This window comes from Maylandia zebra, linkage group LG17, assembly GCF_041146795.1.
Source record: "Maylandia zebra isolate NMK-2024a linkage group LG17, Mzebra_GT3a, whole genome shotgun sequence".
Classification (NCBI taxonomy): domain Eukaryota; kingdom Metazoa; phylum Chordata; class Actinopteri; order Cichliformes; family Cichlidae; genus Maylandia; species Maylandia zebra.
In genome coordinates, this window is record NC_135183.1 from 40,373,340 (window position 1) to 40,392,798 (window position 19,459).

At 42.7% G+C, this 19,459-nt stretch overlaps 1 protein-coding gene across 7 annotated transcripts in view; it reads left to right on the forward strand.

The window, feature by feature from the left end:
* Positions 1-19,459, forward strand: part of LOC101487254 (pleckstrin homology domain-containing family A member 5) — a 167,097-nt gene that overhangs the window by 122,955 nt on the left and 24,683 nt on the right. For 4 of the 7 annotated variants that reach the window (XM_076875709.1, XM_023154173.3, XM_012925274.3 and 1 more), the window contains 9 exons: positions 2,070-2,123; positions 8,646-8,726; positions 13,742-13,804; positions 13,890-13,970; positions 14,049-14,201; positions 15,597-15,698; positions 15,789-15,897; positions 16,780-16,823; positions 18,656-18,785. In XM_076875709.1, the coding sequence (XP_076731824.1) occupies positions 2,070-2,123; positions 8,646-8,726; positions 13,742-13,804; positions 13,890-13,970; positions 14,049-14,201; positions 15,597-15,698; positions 15,789-15,897; positions 16,780-16,823; positions 18,656-18,785 (817 nt within the window). The remainder of the gene's footprint in view (positions 1-2,069; positions 2,124-8,645; positions 8,727-13,741; positions 13,805-13,889; positions 13,971-14,048; positions 14,202-15,596; positions 15,699-15,788; positions 15,898-16,779; positions 16,824-18,655; positions 18,786-19,459) is intronic. The other 3 variants (XM_076875711.1, XM_076875712.1, XM_076875710.1) reach the window with 2 other exon arrangements.

Sequence of the window (19,459 nt, forward strand, 5' to 3'; positions counted from 1 at the left end):
TGTTCTTGTCTTTGGTGAGGAGAGCTTGGAGATCGATGAGCACATCCAGATTGTTTTATTTTATTTCTATTTATATAATGTACATAACTCACCCACTTGTATATACTCATTCACTGTATATAGGCTCTTTTTTTCTCTGCACAGAGGAGCGTATCAGGTCACCTTTCACTGCGTGTTACACCTGTATAACTATGCACGGGACAAATAAAGAATCTTGAATCTCAACTAGGCCCAAAGATGCACTTATCCCCATGATAATCACCCAATAGGAAAGCAGCATTCAGTCGAAGTGTGATGTGGTCAATTCAACCATCTAACACGGCAAAAATGAGCTGATGAAAAGACAAAATCCCAAAGTCGATTAATGAGTTCACAGGTTGGACTTCGGTTCCCCCTCTCGCGTCTCTGCGGGGAGTTTAAACGGTGACCTGTTTAGATCCAATGTTCTGAACTGCTCATTGCACAGAAGACTAAAGGAAGAATCTCTTTTACACCCCACATTTATACCTGCTCACCCGTCCTCCACCTTCCTTCACCGGACGTCACATCTTCACATTTTGGTCGTCTAATAAAGTTGTTGACATGTAATCATCCGATGTCCACCCACAACTCGTATATCTGACTTACATGGTTTAACACAAAGTCTAAACTTTAAAATCAGTAAAATCATTTCATTTTCTTTGTTATTCTGAACATAAAGAATTCACGTTTAAACATTCAGGAACATAATCCCTTCATAATTCAAATACAGAGGAATACTTTGTTTTACTTTTTAAAACAAAGTATTTAGTATTTAGCTGTGATGGTCACACGACACGTGCATGACGTGCTGCTTTGAGCCCATCAGTATGTATGTTGTATCTGTCTTCTTTTATGTATTGAAGATCAAGAAGTTATTCCACGCTGCGTGTGGAGATGGCGTGACAGATATTCCACCGTCATGTCGTGAATTTAGTTTGTAGGCCTGAACCTACTGCGGTGCGTGAGCTCAAGTGTTTCAAACTATAAAACTGTGAGGGAGGCGAGTGAGGCCCCAGAATGCAGACTGTGATAAACTAAAGAAGAGTCATTAATTCATCAAGTGTGGGTATCCACAGAAGCTAAAACACACACTAGGGCTGTGGGACACTGGAGTGCTGAAGTGACAGCAGGACAGAACTTAACGCAAGCCGAAGGACAAGCAAAATAAGATGGGAAGTGAAGAACACGGACAGAAAGGGAAGCTAGAACTGACACAGACGTGAACACAACACAAGCAGGATCTGACTAAGAAACTAAACCAGAAAACAATGAAAATGCTAAACTCAGTCTACGAGAGCGATAACAGAGGTTTAAGGAAGAACACATGAAACATTAAACACATCAGGAATGAGCGAAACAAACACGAGAAAGCCACAAACATTTGGAGAGCGGACCCAGGAACGTGACAAAAATAGATATCAGATTATAATATTAATTTAATGACTTATGTGGACAGTTTGCTGAGCGAGTTTGTGTTTGTTCGGTTTAAATCGAGCTCTGCTTCGTTTTCCCTGCTGCAGTTGGTTTGTGCAAGTGTGAACACAGAAATGGCGCTGGGCTGTGGATCAGAACAACCATACCAAGATGCTTTGGAAGACGCTCTCCGTACGGTCCCAGATGAACTCCAGACTGGTGCATTTATGGTGCAAATGTGAACGAAACACCAAGTGATCCAAATTACACGTTTGAGCGAAAAACGTCCGTAGCCAAATATGCTTCGTATTCTCAGTGCAGGAAAGAACTATAGATCACGGCAAATGAACGTAAATGCTTTGTGTTCTCCAACAGTCCAGAACGCAGCACCTTCTTCCTGTGTTTACTTTTGCTGCTGCCGCCCCAGACACATAGGAAGCCATAATGATATTTAGGGACGATTGTACATAAACTGAGGTTAAGATTCAAATTCTTTGCTGTCATTCTCTCTCTCTTCTGTTTTTGTGAACTCTTCCTCTGTAACTTTGTCTTTTCCTTTCCTGCTTTTGCCTCTGTACTAATGTGTCTACCAAACTTTTCCTATTTCTTCTCTCCTTCCTTCTTGGCTACTGAAGACTGATGTTCTCTTCCATCATCTCCAGAGGAACCTTATATACCTGGAAAGTCAGGTGAGCACTCTGCTCCTCTTGTCTTAAATCAAATAAAACATTTTGTGAGTCATGGGAAGATCCAGTTTTCACTTACTGGAAGAGAACATTTGCTTGTTTCCAGAAAATCTTCTGTAAATGTACACACATTTACAATGATCTATTTTATCCTTTATTTCTTTGCGTGTTTATTCAGAATCTTTCATTCTGAAGCTGAAATTGCATTACAAACTTCCTGCAGCATTTGTAGCACTTTTGCCCAATGCTTTGTTCAGTGGGCTAATTTGTAGATAGCTATTGGGTTCAGTGACGTTAAGTATGTATGAAGTTTGAAGCTCAACTTGCAAAGACTTGAAACTGGTTGCGAATCATATATGAGTATGAAGTCTATATTATAATGCAGCTACTTGTTTGAATCCGCAGTTTGTGAAGCTATAAACACTATAAACACTACACTATAGGGCTGCCACGATTAGTCGACTATCAAAATCGTCGACGACTGATTTAATAGTCGACGCGTCGTTTGAAGCTTTGTAAGATCACAAAAGACGCAGGAATCAGTAGCAGGATTTAAGAGTGTAATAACGGACTGAAACAGAAGATGGCAGCACTGCATGTACAAGGATGCCAGCTGCCGTTAAACCCCGAAGAAGAAGAAGCTGTGTCCCAGAATTCATAGCGCAGCCCTTGCCACTACCCGATCCGTACCGGAAACCCGATTGGTACCCCGCATGCGCAAATCTTACGTCACTTCCTCTCTTTGCCAACATTGCGACATTCAATATATTTGAATGACACGGTTAGCGCCCAGTTAGCTCCTAGCATTTCTCAACAGCTCTGCCTCCTTTTTGACTGGATAATGGATAATCCGTATCCGCAACAAATTTTTGCTTTTCTCCTCAACAGAGAGCGTCCCCCGATTAAACAACAGCACCGTCAAATAAGAAGAATGGTGCCTAATGACAGAGTTAATAATACTGAATTTGTAATATGTCACGCGAAGATTCATCAGCCAGATGAAGTGTTTACTGGCAATTGACAGTGATAGCGGACATCATCATCACTTTTCTAACAATCCTCTCCTCACAGACAAGCATAAACACACTCGACTATCACTAAATCAAATTTAACACACGTTTGTAATGACGCTAATTCAGTTTATAATAGGGTTTATTCGCTCGGTCAGCAGGTGGCGGTATCCTCGTACACTGGGGAGTAAACTGCCATTAAACGAACAGAAGAAGAAGAAAACCCCTGCACATGCGCGGTACGGATCGGGTAGACCCGATTTGTACGGTCCGACTTTGCACATGCGCAGTGAGGATCGGGAGCCCTGATCTGTCACTATCTTTTTACTTTTTTGTTTTTGTCTACATTATACTATATGTTTCATTATCGGAAACATTTTAAGAGATACTTGTTATTCTTAACATCTTGACAGATACTCTGACCCGTAACTATCGTAAAACGGTTCGACCGGAAGTAGACACCTTTCGCGCATGCGGGGTACCGATCAGGTAGTGACAGTTCTGCTCAGTTGTCAACAATGGCGGCAGCTAGTTAGTTTTAATATTGCTCTTATTAATCTTTTTGGGTCACAAAATAAACGTTTAACATATTTTCAGGCGAGAATGTAGCTGTGTAAACCTCAAATATCTGCTCAGTTTATCAAGACACCACATATTTTCAAAAGCGCTCCGACGTTTTCGGAGACGTCTGTTACCCACTAGCTCGATAGCGAACCGGGGGCTAGGCTAACTAGAGCCGTGAGAACACCGGACTCCCGGCACATCGTTTTCAAACCCACCGCCGTCTTTCGCTGCTCAGGTTAAACATGATATATGAGTCACTTAGATAACTTAAAAATGTTATTGTTTGGCTTTTTTAGTATTTTATTTGTTCCTGAGTAAATCGGTTTGGCTGAGATTAAAGTTATAGTTTTTACACAGCTGAATAAACATCAAGCAGACAGCTGATTATCAGAAGTGTGAGATGCTCAAGAATTTACTCCGGTGTCCTGTTATATTTTAGATAGCAAGGAGTTTATTAAACTTCACCGAAACAATCTGCAAATTTCATTAAAATTTAATAAACTATCATCTTGTCTTTATCTTTAGTTAGCACAGACCTTACACACTTAAAGCTGTAAGCTAATGATAGTTATATAAGAGCAGATGCTGCTGGTGCAATAAGCTGTAGTTTTACGTCCAATGGATGATGATCTGATTAGTGACTAATCGCAAAAATAATCGGTGACTAGTCGACTATCAAAATAATCGTTTGTGGCAGCCCTACTCAGTGTTGGGAAGGTTACTTTTAAAATGTATTCCATTACAGAATACAGAATACATGCCCCAAAATGTATTCTGTAACGTATTCCGTTACGTTACTCAATGACAGTAACGTATTCTGAATACTTTGGATTACTTAATATATTATCATGCTTTTTACAACAACGTGAATGTACTATTGCTGTGTGATTTATTACTATTACTGAAGGTCCGCGACTCCGAACTGTAGTAAAGGGACCTCTGACTAATACGGCGGGGTCCCTGTCGGCTCGTAGCCGAAAAATAGCTTTACTTTGTTGTGTGGGTCAACTTTGCTAGCAGAGACAGAGAGAGGCGTTGAAAGGCTGCTCCAACGGAACTTATTGTTTTCGGAGGAAAACACGAACACGGTGTACAGTCGAGTCTTAATAGCTTACTTACAGCTGGGCTCGTCAGGCACTCTTCTTGGCTGCAGTGGTTATTATTATATTTACATGCTTCCAGCTCCCGTTTTTCCTCGATGACAACTCGTACCTTTCCACTCTCCTTTTTCTCCCTCCTCGCGCTCACAGACCCATAACGTGTATGGCAGTCCATTCTCCCTGCAGCACGGACTATACTGCCCATGATGCTACATTCTTTAGAGCTATGCTTGTAGCATTCTGCCTGTTAGCTTAGCACAACAACAACAACAACGAAAAGGCGCTCTCTCACCCAGGAAACACACAGTCGCAGAGAGAGAGAGCGTCGCCCTGTAACCATGGCAACCGTAACGCTGCCGCCTGGAACAAAGAACGTAGCTGTCAAACAAAACCCAAACAGTCCTGACCCGCGACAAAATGAAACAAGTACCGCAGTGTAATCCATTTATTTCAACAAAGTAACTGTATTCTGAATACCACCTGTTTAAACGGTAACTGTAACGGAATACAGTTACTCATATTTTGTATTCTAAATACGTAACGGCGGTACATGTATTCCGTTACTCCCCAACACTGGCCCTACTACACTATAAACACTACACTATAAACACTACACTATAAACACTACACTACTGTTAACGTATTCCTTGTAAGAAGCACGTTGTTACTGTGATGCAGTTATGTTGGATTCTCTTTAATTACTTTGATTCCAGATTTCAGTTGGATCTTTAAAAAAAAGTCTGAACCTGTAGTGATATTTATCACCAGGTTGTTTTCATGACCTGCACACACTGGGCTATTTAAGATTGCCAGGACGTTGACATCTCTGAGCACATTCTTCTTCTTCAGCATGCTCATCCTTCTGGGAAAACATAATCTGTTGGCAGTTTGCACATGTCATACCAGGATCAGGCATCGAAATGTGCTGTTTATTTTCAGCCTGTTAGGTAGGACTAGCCTTCCCTCTATTATTGAACAGGACTGCTCAGTACTGAAAAGGTCGTCCTTCTGTGAAAACATAGTCTTTGTGGAAGGGAGTTATTTTCAGTTTTCTTAGTTATTCTCTGCCTTTATCTTTGCCTCACACCACATTTTATACAAGCATAAAGAAAAAAGAAAAGAAAGAGAAGGAAACCACATCAGAGTCTGAATTGTCTACATGACTATTTAACATGAAACTACATGAAATTCTACCTTTAGATAGAAATGTAAAGGGTATAACATCTAATACAGAAGTGAATGGACCCTAGAAAGCTTTATGGGCAGGTGCTTTGCATCGTGGCCTCTAAAAACTCTGATACACTGTGTATAACAGCGGTCCCCAACCCCCGGGCCATGGACCGGTACCGGTCCGTGAGTCGTTTGGTGCCAGGCCGCGAGAGTTGAGGCTTGGTGTGAAACTTATGGTTTTCAGGGTTTCTAGCGGTTTTTATCGTTAACTCTGTTTCCCTGGGTCTTTTCACGTGTGTTATGAATAAATCTTCTTTTTTTGGTACCGGTACTAGTTTTATTTTGCTGTATTTATACGCAACACCTTAAAGGCCGGTCCGTGAAAATATCTGGTCATTAAGTGATGACCTGATGAATCCTGCCTCCCGGCCCTCTGTGTTTATTAAGGTTGCTGTGTTTTTAACATGTTTTAATACTTTGTATCTTGTTCCATTTAATTTGAACAAGCCCCTAAAATCAGTCAGTGTTCACTGTCGGCCTCTCTGTTTTTATTGCCACTGATCATTTCATTAAAGATGAAAGAATTTACAGTTTTTAACTCTCAGTGATGCCACAGTGTTTGTTTGACTTTGGGAGCTGCATCGTAGTCTGGGCCCAGGCACAGCTGATGACGTCAGACTTACAGACTGGATTGTCGAACATAAACCAGTCCGTGGTGCAAAAAAAATGTTGGGGACTGCTGGTGTATAACATGTCTTTACTTTCATGCTGCTGAAATTCGAAGCAAACTGATGTTCATTGTCTTTGCAAGTTGATATTCATTGTACGGAAATTTTAAAACCCTACACGATATTGCCAAAAGTATTGACACACCAATCGTGGCTCAAGAGTTGGCAGTTTGTCTTTTAATTGGAAGGCTGCCGGTTCGAGTCTCGGCTCCAACAGTCTCAGTCGTTGTGCCCTTGGGCGAGACACTTCACCCGTTGCCTACTGGTGGTGGTCAGAGGGCCCGGTGGCGCCAGTGTCCGGCAGCCTCGCCTCTGTCAGTGCGCCCCAGGGTGGCTGTGGCTACAATGTAGCTGCCATCACCAGTGTGTGAATGGGTGGATGACTGTAGTGTAAAGCGCTTTTAGTCCTTAGGGACTAGTAAAGCGCTATTTACCATTTACCCCTTCAAATCATCAAAGTGACTTTCGTGGTCAAAGGTGTGAAGATTAAGCTCACAGGCATGCAGACTATTTGAGAATGGGTTGGTCTAAGGAGCTCAGTGAATTCCATCATGGTACCATATCGTGCCACCAGTGCACCCAGTACAGTTGTGAAATTTCCTTGCTGCTAAATAGTTCTCAGTCAACTGTTAGGGCTATTGGAACAAAGTGAAAAGGATTAGAAATCGCAGAAACTCAGTCACAAAGTAGAGGCTACATAAAATCAAAGAGTAGGGTCAGCGGGTGCAGAAATGACCAGTGTTCTGCAGAATCAGTCACTACAGACCTCCGACCTTCAGATTAGCTGAGGAACAGTGTCTAAAACCTTCATGGAATTGGTTTCCATAGCCGAGTATCTGCATCCAAGCCTTATATCACCGAGTGCAATGTAAAGCATCAGTTGAGTGCTGAATCACACTTTTCCTGGCAGTCCGATGGAGGAGAGCGATATTTGCCTGACTGCATTTACCAGTCATAAAGTTTGTAAGATGGGGTATATAAGTTGGGATTTTTTTCTTTTTCTTTTTTTTTTTGAGGAGTTCAGCTCCTTTTTCCATTGAAAGCAACTCTTAATGCTTCACCACACCAAAACATTTTGGACAGTTTCATGCTCCCAGCTTTGTGGGATCAGTTTGAGAATTCCAGTTCCACTATAACTGCACAGCAGTGCACAAAGTATGGTCCATAGAGACATTAGGGAGCGAGCTTGTTATGGAAGAGATTAACTGAAGAGTCCTGATCTCAACCTGATAGAACTCTATTGAGATGAAAAAGAGCAGAGACTGCGAGCCGGGCCAAGTCCAACATCAGTGTCTGTCCTCACAAATGCACATCTCAAAGAATGGCCAAAAAATTCCCATAAACACGTTCCTAAACCTCGTGGAAAACCTTCCCAGGAGAACAGAAGCTGGTATAGCTGCAAAGGGAGGGCTGGCATCATATTTAACCCTATGGATTCAGAATAGGAAGTCACTCAAGTTTATATGCCTGTGAGTGCAAGCAAGCAGATACTTTTGGCAACATAGTGTATGTGCATTAAATCTGTGATTAGGTCAATCCTATGGGAGAACTGCAGTACCTCACCTGGGACAAATATCATTTGGTCCTTGGTCATACCTAGAAACCACTGACTCAATGAAGACTTGTTGTTTTTTAATTACATCCAAAAATCCAAAAGCACCTCCTTGGAGAAATATCATAAATATTGCTCTTTGGTTGTATACATGACCTGACATTTCTTTGCAGGTTATTATAGATTTGAGGTGAGAGTTAGGATTGATCAGAAAGGCTTTAGAATAAGATTGGTCAGAGGTGGAGTGACAGAACACTAAACTGTGACAGGTGTGTTTATCCTACTTTTTGTCTTCCAGTTTTGTTTACAAAGCAGTTATTAAACAGTATTTCATCCTCCAGCAACAGTTATAGCTGTGTTATTACATCACTGTATCTTCTTTCTCCACGGCGCTCCGCTAGACGAAGGAGAATGAGCCTCTAATCTTCATGATTCACACTATGATTGAGAACTCTGCACCAAGGCCACAACTCTACCAGCAAGTAAGGTCTTAGGCAGGTTCTGGCTTGAGTCACTGTGCAGGCATCTCTGTTAGGGACGTGTCACACAGTCAACCTTCAGTTTATCTTTACATGCTGGAGCACCAAAGTTGCACGATTTCGTTCAGCAAGTCATTTATTTATTTATTCATTTTTAAAGTGAAAAATCCCCTCTCAACATGAAATATCAAACATTTAGAGGAATATGCATTTATGAAACTATTGCTGCTGATAAATCTTGGTCGTTTGGTTTTCTTATCCAAAGTTTACGTCCAAGTTATTTCTTGCAGAACTCTATATTTTTGAATGAGGGGGAGCAGACTCAAGCCAGATGTTTCCAGTAGTTGTCTATCCACATCATCCCCTCCACTGTTAACCTAGTTATCATGTTTTGGATGCAGTCAGTTCATCTGTCAGTTGTTCCACAGTGATCCTTCCTATGTTTCACCTATTGCAATGTTTGAAGTGTATGTGACGTTCTTTTTGTTTCCTGCACATCTCATTTCACTGCTTTCCTTTCTTTATGCACCTGGAACTGAGCATGATTTGTGGCTGCAATGAGTGTCAGAGCAATGGCGTCTCCCGTCACACAGCAGTGTTTATTGTTGAGGTTTACTTGGGGAATGCTTGACTGGTTTAATGTGTTTGTATTACAGGTTTGTTTTTTTGAAAACTAAAAACTGACATGACATTTCAGGAAACCGTGTCAGATTTCTTTACAAGAATACCAAAGAATCTGTACATGGGTAGAAGCAGAAGGACACAGTTGGTCAATCTCAGGACAGTCGATGTTTTAGGTTGAGTTATAAGCTGGAACTGCTCTATATTGCCAAAAGTCTTCACTAACCCATCCAAACCGCTGAATTCATGTATAATCGTTTTACACAGGCTCATAAGGTCAACCACCAAGGCATGCAGAGTGGTTGCTTTCAGGAGCTCAGTGAAGTCCACTTTAGTACTGTGATAGGATGGGGCCTGGATGATTGAGTGTGCATCGAGACATAGTGCACAGAGGCTGCCAGCTTTCTGCTAAGTCAACCTCCACAGACCTCCAAACTTCAGCTTAGCTAGAGAGCAGAGCGCAGAGAACTTCCTGTGGGTTCCTGTGACCAAGCAGCTGCATTCAAGCACACTGCCGCTGTACTCTAGAGCAGTGGAGATGTGCTCTCTGGAGTGATGAATCATGCTTCTCCATTTGGCAAGCCAATGAACGAGTCTGGGTTTGGTTGTTGTCAGAAGAACTGTACTTGTCTGACTGCATTGTGCCAAGTTTGGTGGAGGGGGGATTATGGCGTGGGGTTATCTCTGTGGACTTGGTTCCACTCTTTAGTCACTCATTAGTAAAAGTAGAATCTCTCGTGATCTGGGAATCACGCTTTTACTCTGCACACAGTTAATGGTACCTTCAAATTTTCCTTGTCACGAGACCACAACATGCTTGATTTGGCACATGCCCTTTTTGATGCACCCCCAAAGGAACTAGTAGCCATTTGCTTGCTACGTGAATTTATAAACCACTGCACTGTGGATCTGCAGTGACAGCAGCAGAGATCATTAGAGCAGGGATGTTTTCAACACACTTGAGCTTTCCCTGAGACCACAGATTGGTAATTTTACATTTCTGTTTATGCACAAACTAAACAAACAGGTAGAAAATGTTAGTCAGTGAGCTTTACAGGTGATGTTAGGTTTTTGTTGTTTTTTAAACTTCTAAGAGACTTCTTAACTTTAAGAGAATTTTTGATTTTCAGTGTGAAGCAGGAGACAGACTCGTGGGCTGTTTCCTGTTGTTACCTAACACACGTCTAAGACATTTATTTGTTAGGCATTTTTTTCTGATCCATTACATAAAGTATCCAGTTAAAATGTGAAGCTGGATCAGCCCTGCATGTACAAGGATGCCAGCTGCCGTTAAACCCCGAAGAAGAAGAAGCTGTGTCTGTATCCCAATTCAGGGTCTGCAGCCTTAAAGTACGCAGCCTCAACGATCCTCGAGGGCCGCGTACTCAAAGACCGCTAAGGCCGGAAGTGCGAGGCTTGTGAAATGGGCGATCTAGCCTCCGTTGCGCTGCCCAGGTTGCCTAGCAACCATGATACTAACAGCTGGAAACGTGTCATACAGCTTTGTTTGACAGAGATGAAGGAGAAAATATTTTGTTCATTTGTTTGTTTCTACATGAGCTTTGATCATTCTCTGTGAGATTAAGCTCAGCTATTGACCGAAGTATATTTTAAAGTAAAGGCTTTAAAACCAAGTTAGCACAAACGTCACTAATGTCACATGACTTTGCCGACATGTGGCCAACAGGAATGTTTTAATGTTCTTCGTTATTAAACATTTGCACATAAATAAGTGACATAATATTCAGTACTTAAAGTTTACTCTTCGGGCACCCCTCATCCGCCGTTTTTTTCCGGCAAAATTATCCACACCCACCGCCGCGCTATGCATTCTGGGATATGTTGGGCCACGAAGTTTACACCGCCATGTCCTTAAAGTTCAGGGAAATGAAGGACGCATTTGAGGGCCGCATTTCGAGCAGCCTTCGAATTGGGACAGCCTTCGTCACGTCGCGGTGACGTAATCGGCCTTAAAATGCGGCCTTTAAGGCTGCAGACCCTGAATTGGGATACAGCCTGTGTCCCAGAATTCATAGCGCAGCCCAGCTCAGTTTCCAACAATGGCGGCAGCTAGTTAGTTTTAATATTACTCTTATTATTCTTTCTGGGTCACAAAATAAACGTTTAACGTATTTTCAGGCGAGAATGTAGCTGTGTAAACCTCAAATATCTGCTCAGTTTATCAAGACACCACATATTTTCAAAAGCGCTCCGACGTTTTCGGAGACGTCTGTTACCCACTAGCTCGTTAGCTAGCCGGGGGCTAGGCTAACTAGAGCCGTGAGAACACCGGACTCCCGGCAAATCGTTTTCAAACCCACCGCCGTCTTTCACTACTCAGGTTAAACATGATATATAAGTCACTTAGATAACTTAACAATGTTATTGTTTGGCTTTCTTTAGTATTTTATTTGTTCCTGAGTAAATCGGTTTGGCTGAGATTAAAGTTATAGTTTTTACACAGCTGAATAAACGTCAAGCAGACAACTGATTATCAGAAGTGTGAGATGCTCGAGAATTTACTCCGGTGTCCTGTTATATTTTAGAAAGCAAGGAGTTTATTAAACTTCACCGAAACAATCTGCAAATTTCATTAAAATTTAATAAACTATCATCTTGTCTTTATTTTTAGTTAGCACAGACCTTAAACACGTAAAGCTGTAAGCTAATGATAGTTATATAAGAGCAGATGCTGCTGGTGCAATAAGCTGTACGTTTTACGTCCAATGGATGATGATCTGATTAGTCGACTAATCGCAAAAATAATGTGTGACTAGTCGACTATCAAAGTAATCGTTTGTGGCAGCCCTACTTTGTATAGTGAACACTGGTCATTTTCTGGGACAGTTGTTTGGGACTGATTCCAACAAAAAGTTGCCTTAAAAAAAGGTTGACTTGTTTCTTTGTAGAGCACAACCTCATTGCTGCAAATCAGACTAAAGTGTAGGAGGCAATATGTAAGAGTTTGTTTATCAGCATATTATAGTTTGCTGAAGCTACGCTGGCGATGCGTGTTTGTACTTTCTAATGTGATCCACAGCAGCCGTGGTAACATCTGGGTAAGCAGCTTCAAGCAGGATTAGTAAATATCAACAATATCCCATCATCACTGCATCATTTCATGCTCTTGTAATAAACAACAAGTGTAATATGAACAATTTTTGCCCACTGTATTCAGGAAAGACAAATCCTGACACAATAATTTATATCATGTGGGATTAAATTAAACACACAGTCAAAAGTTTGGACATGCTTTCTCATTTCATGTTTTTTTATTTTATTTTCATGAATATTTATATTGCAGATTCTCACTGAAGGCATCAAACTACGGATGAACGCATGTGGAATTATGTAGGAAACAAAGATGTGTGAAATAACATGTTGTATATCTTAGATTCTTCCTGATATCCACCCTTTGATTCCTGCTTCGCTCACTCTTGGCGTCTCCGTGAGCTTCATGAGGTCGTCTCCTGAAATGGTTTCCAACAGTGTTGAAGGAGTTCCCAGAGATGCTGAGGACTTGTTGGTCCGTTGCCTTCACTCTGCGCTCCATCCCAAACCATCTCCACTGGGTTTAGGTCAGGTGACTGTGTACGCCATCCATTCACCTTTTCTGCAGTTGGAACCAAAGATCTCAGATTTAGACTTATCTCTAATCTGAGCTGCTGTTAACTTGTGATTTCTGAGGCTGGTGACTCGGATGAATGAGGGACTCTTGGTCTTCCTTTCCTGGGCCGTCCTCATGTGAGACGGTTTCATCGTAGTCTTGATGTTTTTGCGACTGCACTTGGACACATTCAAAGTTTTAGCAATTTTCCAACTGACTGATCTTCAGTTCTTAAAGTAATGATGGCCTGTTGTTTCTCTTTTCTTAGCTGACTGGTTCGTGCCATAATATGAATTCTAACAGTCTGTGTAGCAACCTGACTTCTGCACAACACACCTGATGGTCCCAACCCCATTAAGAAGGCAACAAATTCCACAAACGAACCCTGACAGGCTCACCTGCCGGGTGAAGCCGTTTCCGGTGACAACATCATGAAGCTCGCTGAGAGAAGGCCGAGGGTTTGCCGCGCTGTCAACAAAGCAAAGAGCAGCTACTTACAGAAATCAAAAATATAAAACATAGTTTTTCCTTTGCTACATGAGTCCATATATCTTACTTCATATATCTGATGTCAGTTTGTATCTATAATGTAGAAAGTAGCAAAAATAACGACAACAAATGAGAAGGCGAGTCCAAACTTTTGACTGTTAGTGTATAACAAGTCGAGAAGTAATCCCTGAATGCATTCTGTGACATTTCTTAATATTTTTTGAAAAACTGACCTGGAGCTCTCCGTTGTACCAGATGTGTTGCCCCTTAGTGTCCATCTCTGACTGTTTCTCTTCTTCAGACGAGTTCAGATGACTACAAAGACGGCGCCTTCGTCCAGCGCCCAGAGGAGGCTGACATAGATGTAAGACGGCCGCAGCTCTCAGTGAAATGATTGACACGTTTCAAAGACACGTTTACTGATGGGCATGTTTGTGTGGCTGTGTTAGACCAAGCTGAGCAGACTGTGTGAGCAGGACAAAGCAGTGAGGATGCAGGAGGAGAAACTGCAGCAGCTACACAGAGAGAAGGTACAGCTGTGCACTCTGTGCATGTGTGTTGCTCTCTTTGCGGATATGCAGTAATAATTTTTGTGTGTTGTGTGGCAGCACACTCTGGAGACAGCGCTGCTGTCTGCCAGTCAGGAGCTGAGTGAACAGAGTGACTCCAATGCAGCAGCCACACAGAGCCTGGTCCAACAGAGAGATGTGCTGCAAAATGGGCTGCTCAGCACCTGCAGGGAGCTGTCCCGAGTCAGCACTGTGAGCATGCATGCTCTCACACATCACCACCCGACACGTAGGGACATTTATGCTTGGAAAAGCAGCCACAGTTTTATGGAATAGGACTTGCTACTGAATATTTATTGCGTGTCTCACAGTGGAACATCACCTAGACTCCTTATGGAGAGTAAAAATCAGCTTTTACTGGCGTTACTGTGATACATGCTGGTAAGGTTATTGATTAGCTTTTACTCTTCATTTAATTTCCTTGATAAACACCAGAATATACAAACCCAAATATACATTTCTTTACAACAATAATACTTCTGCACTGCTGTTACAGACGCGTTTCCTGATGATTACAGAGTAAGAAAATGTTTTGTTCTTTGACCAGTCACAGTACTGGGAAAGCCTCCTTTCAACTCCAAGAACACCAGCATGTAGCGCAGCCGAAGCCTTTGTTTCCATAGCGGTGTGGCTTCCACTGTGTTTATGTTTGTGACAGCTTTGATGTGAACAACAGTGAAGGAAACAGAATCAGGTGACAGTTATATATCTGCATTTTAAATCTTTTATTTTGTGTTTTTTTTAATGGTGCATGTTCTAAATATAACAAATAAGCTCCTAAATATGGGCTCAAAATGTGGTCATAAATATTTTGTACTTGTAAAAAAGATTTGTATGTGTAAAAAAGATTTCTAACCACTGATATACCACAACTTTTTCCTTTCAACAGCTACTGAAAGTTAAGGGACCTAGCTGCTATCGGATATTTATATAGAGATCCTCCAGCTTCAAACTGTATCACCCTTCAAGGACCTGCAGTTCAAAAAAGCGCCCCTCCGACAGCCAAACCCATCTGTTCTCTGATTGGATTGTTACATTTGTGATTGACATGACATTGACCAATCAGATGAAAGGAAGAAAAATAGGGTCAAAATTCGTACTTGTAACTTGCAGGGTTTTTTTGGCTAAGTCCACACACAAATTCTTTTTACACATGCAAATCTTTTTTACAAGTACAAAATATTTATGACCACATTTTGAGCCCATACCTAAAGGCTGGATCTACTCTAGCTACACTGTGAGTGGTCACACACTGGATCGGGGCTCTAAGAGATCCATCCTCTAAACCATACCCTGCATATCCTATGCAGCCAGTCTAATGATAGTAGATGGGAATCCACATGATTGTGCAGGAAGTCTTTTCAGGAACAAGCACAAGTTCAGTCTTTGCTCGGCTGCAGATTTCGGGGTCTCTGGTCCTTGTGTCTGTTGGTTTAGGACTGATGTACCGGGGGAACTCACAGAAATGCCACGCAAACCTGACAGACGAGAAAGAGGGCAAAGGTTCCCGAACCTAAAAGAGGAGACACGGGAAAGAAAACCCGCACAGATAAACACAAACCGACTGCTGTTGGTGTCCTGTTTCAGGAGCTAGAGTGCTCCTGGAGGGAGTACGACCTACTGGAAGCAGATGTTACTCTGGCCAAATCCAACCTACTGGAACAGCTGGAGGCCCTGGGCAGCCCACAGGTAGCACGCACACACACACACACACTCTTACTTTACACGGTGGTTAACTTTGAACAGAATATTTGGATGTGTGTCTCTGTGTGTCTTCAGACAGAGCCTCCAAGTCAGCGGCACATTCAGATCCAGAAAGAGCTGTGGAGGATCCAGGATGTGATGGAGGCGCTGTCCAAGAGCAAACCCCAGCGGAGCACAAATAGCAGTGAGGCCCTCCCTCAGCACCTCCACCATCACATTCTTACGTTCTTGCTTGCATGCGTGTGTCTGATGTCTTGGATACAATTTCAAGGTTCTAAACAGTTCTTGTAAACACGCCACGGTCAGTCTCTTTGAACAAAACCAAATCTTGATCCTGCCGGAGGTTTAAAGAAAAAGCAGCTGCTTCACCACTTTTTGCTTCTGTGTGTCAAAATGTACATTTGATTTGTTTTTGCAGCTTTGCTCGTTGCAGCGTTTCAGTCGTCAGGTCACGGCCTTCGCTTGGTTGTCACTCTTATCTTTTAGAAAGAGCCGTTATAGTCACCGTCGGTTACGTTTGGTGCCCTGTTGTAGTTTCTAGTTTTATGTTTCCATGACAACGTGTCATTACACGGCTCTGCCAACAATACACTGACACACTGTGAGACCCGGTGATGCTGACAGCCTAGCTGCTGTTTTTAATATACACGTAAACATGTTAATATTGTCTTTGCCGTCATTGTTCTCGTGTTGGCATGAAGTGAAATATCTCCGTGCATCCGTGTCCATTTCACACACACAAAGCGTGAAATTGACACGGTGGCCCTGTGTGTGCGTTTTCTGCATAGGGTCCTTGTTATATTTTTATATTTTTTGTGATTCTGTGATATCGCGTCTTTAGCCTTCTGGTTAAATCTACCCTGTTAATATTCTGCTTTGGCTTGTCAGTAAATCTATGTTGTGTTTTCTGTGCGTTACAAAGTGTTGGATACCTGAAAGATGAATCATCTTGTGAGGAAGATGTAGAACTCCATTTTGCAGCGGCACCTGATGCATTCACGTATCTTCAGTGATCGCAAACTTCTTCACTTCTGTCTCTTTTCTCCAATTTCTGTCTGTTTAATAGGTTTTCTTGGTTCAAAGCCACTCAGCATCCAGCAGAAGAATGAGGTACGGCAGTGTGCACATTACACCCCTGTCACATGATTCTGTTTTAGTTACGTTTGTTTTGACTTCAGAGATTTCTGGCGTCTTTCTAGCCCAACCAAGATGGCTTTGTTTGAGCTCCAGCTGAAGGGTTAGCATGAAGCACGTGGTCAAATTGTTCAGCAGGAGTGTGTGTGATGGCTTTGCTGTCTGTTGTTTCACAGCTGAATAGAGATTGTGTAGCTCAAAGGTTTCGTACTGGACAGGTCGATGTTTGAGTTCAGTGTAGAAATCCGCTCGCTCAGCTGTTTTTGTGGCATTTCAGGTTTGTCCGTTTCCACAGATACTTTCCATGATGCTGGTGAGATTAGCTTCTTCAGTTACAGTGGTGCCTCGCTATAACACGGTGCACCTTTTGCAGCATTGCTGTTTCGTGGATTTTTTTGTGCACAATTTTGCATGCTTTTTTTTTTTTTTACAGCACATTGTGTTCTGTGTCCTGATTGGCTGTAGACAAGTGTCAATCAATCTTGTGCCGTGTCCCCTGTACAGTACAGAATGTGTTCAGCTTGTCCAATTTACATAAATCTTTGATCAGTAGCAGCGTGACTCCGAAGTGCTGCACTGTATGTTTGTAAGTTTTCTCTGACGAACACGACAATGTCGACGAAACGTCGTCACCTGCAGGTGTGTTTGGTTTCATTCTGTAATACTGGACTTTCTACGAAGGTTTGAACTTTGAGAGTTTAAACAACAGAGAAAAGTGTGAAAATGTTCCTGCCTGTGCGAGAAAAGTTTATAAACTGTGTAGGGACGGGTTTTACAGCCTTAACACATCTATAATAATTGTAAAAAATAAAGTTGGCTACTTCACGGATTTCACTTATCGCGGGTTATTTTTAGAACGCAACTCCCACGATGAACGAGGGACCGCGGTCCTGTAGAGTATGCGCTCGATGGCGAGTAGCAGACAGAGTGAACAGGTGTAAAACTAAAAATAAAGTCCTGTCCCGTCTCACGGAACCAGATATTTCACTCTTACCGTAGCTCTTTACATGTCGTTAGGATGCGTGTTTACCGCTAACACTGATATGTTCCATTAATAACATACTTATAGTGTAGTTTGTGTTGTTGTCGTTGTGAATGCACCCATAACAGCAAGTCTCAGAAGAACACATTTGGAGTCAGAGTGATGTTTGAGTATTTCCAGCACAAGCCGAGGTGTCTCCATCCCAGTTTGCAGAAACTGGTCCAGTCAGGCTGAGTGTTCTTGGTGACGAGCAGCATTTGTACAGCATGACAGGAGCGCTGTCCTTTCTTTGAGCCCCGTTGTGTTAACTGTCTACAGGCAGTCACTCAGCCACTCAGTCCTCCCAAGGAGGGCAACAGCGTACCCCCCCGCCCGCCTCTCCCCCAGTACTACGACTCATCAGACCGCCCCCCTCAAGTGCCCCCCCACCACTCGCACCGTGGTGGCCCCATGCCCTCCCACAATTATCGTCCTGAAGACTGCAAAACCGGCACCAGGAATGGAGCACACAGTGTAAGAATCGCTGAACGCGTTCATGCCCCACCCTCTCCCGACCACATCAGCCCCCAACATCCTCAGTTTGCTGTGACTGGCACACTTCAGTACACCGAGCCAATGCACCCGAGCTCCTCATTTCACAGGATTCAGTGTTCTCAGCCATCTTTCGCCTTTTATTTCCAGACCCCATCCTAAAGAATAAATTCATGTGCATCTGTTCCTCAACAAGTTCAAATACATCTAATTCATATCAGTGTTATGTGTGCCTGACTGAACTTGTGTATGAATGTATTCTTATCCTGAGATTTCCTTCCTATTGCACTCAAAGCAAGCTCCAGATTACCGGCTATATAAGAGCGAGCCAGAGCTGACCACGGTGAACGAGGAAGTGGACGAGGCCAACGGTGAAGAGAAGGACAAGGCTGAGACTGAAAGTAAAGACGGCGCATCATCCAAAGGTACATTTATTAATCAGTGTGTGACTCTCAGTGGTAGCCTCATTCTCGCTGCACTGTTTTTACTGTGCTTTAAAGAAGCTGGCGTTTCGTGATGGGGTGTGGCTTGGCTGCAGAGGGGGTGGAGCAGTGGGTTCGGGGCACTGATGTCCGGATTGGGCTGAGCGGGTCCCTCTGGCGGGCTGACCCCTGCAGCCGAGCCACAAGCCACACTTATTATAAAAGTTGCCCGCTGGATTTAACTAAGCAAATAGGTTCGAGCCTCCTGTTGGACAGTTACTGCATGGGCGATTATCAGCTGGCAACAAGTTATTCAACCCCAACTGGTGCAATGAGTTGCTTCACATTTCATAAACAACCATGTCGAAAGATGCATATCGTGGTTGTGGAAAAGATGTTAGTGTGTTTGAGAAGGGTCAAATCATTGGTATGCATCAAGCAGAGAAAACATCCAAGGAGACTGCAGAAACTACGCAAATTGGGTTAAGAACTGTCCGACGCATTATTAAAAAGTGGAAGGATAGTGGGGATCCATGGTCTTCGAGGAAGAAGTGTGGTGATTGTAATCGGCAATCAATTAAACGTTTGGTGAAATCAAATCGAAGAAAAACAACAGTAGAACTCAGGGCTATGTTTAATAGTGAATGTAAGAGCATTTCCACCAGCACAATGGGAAG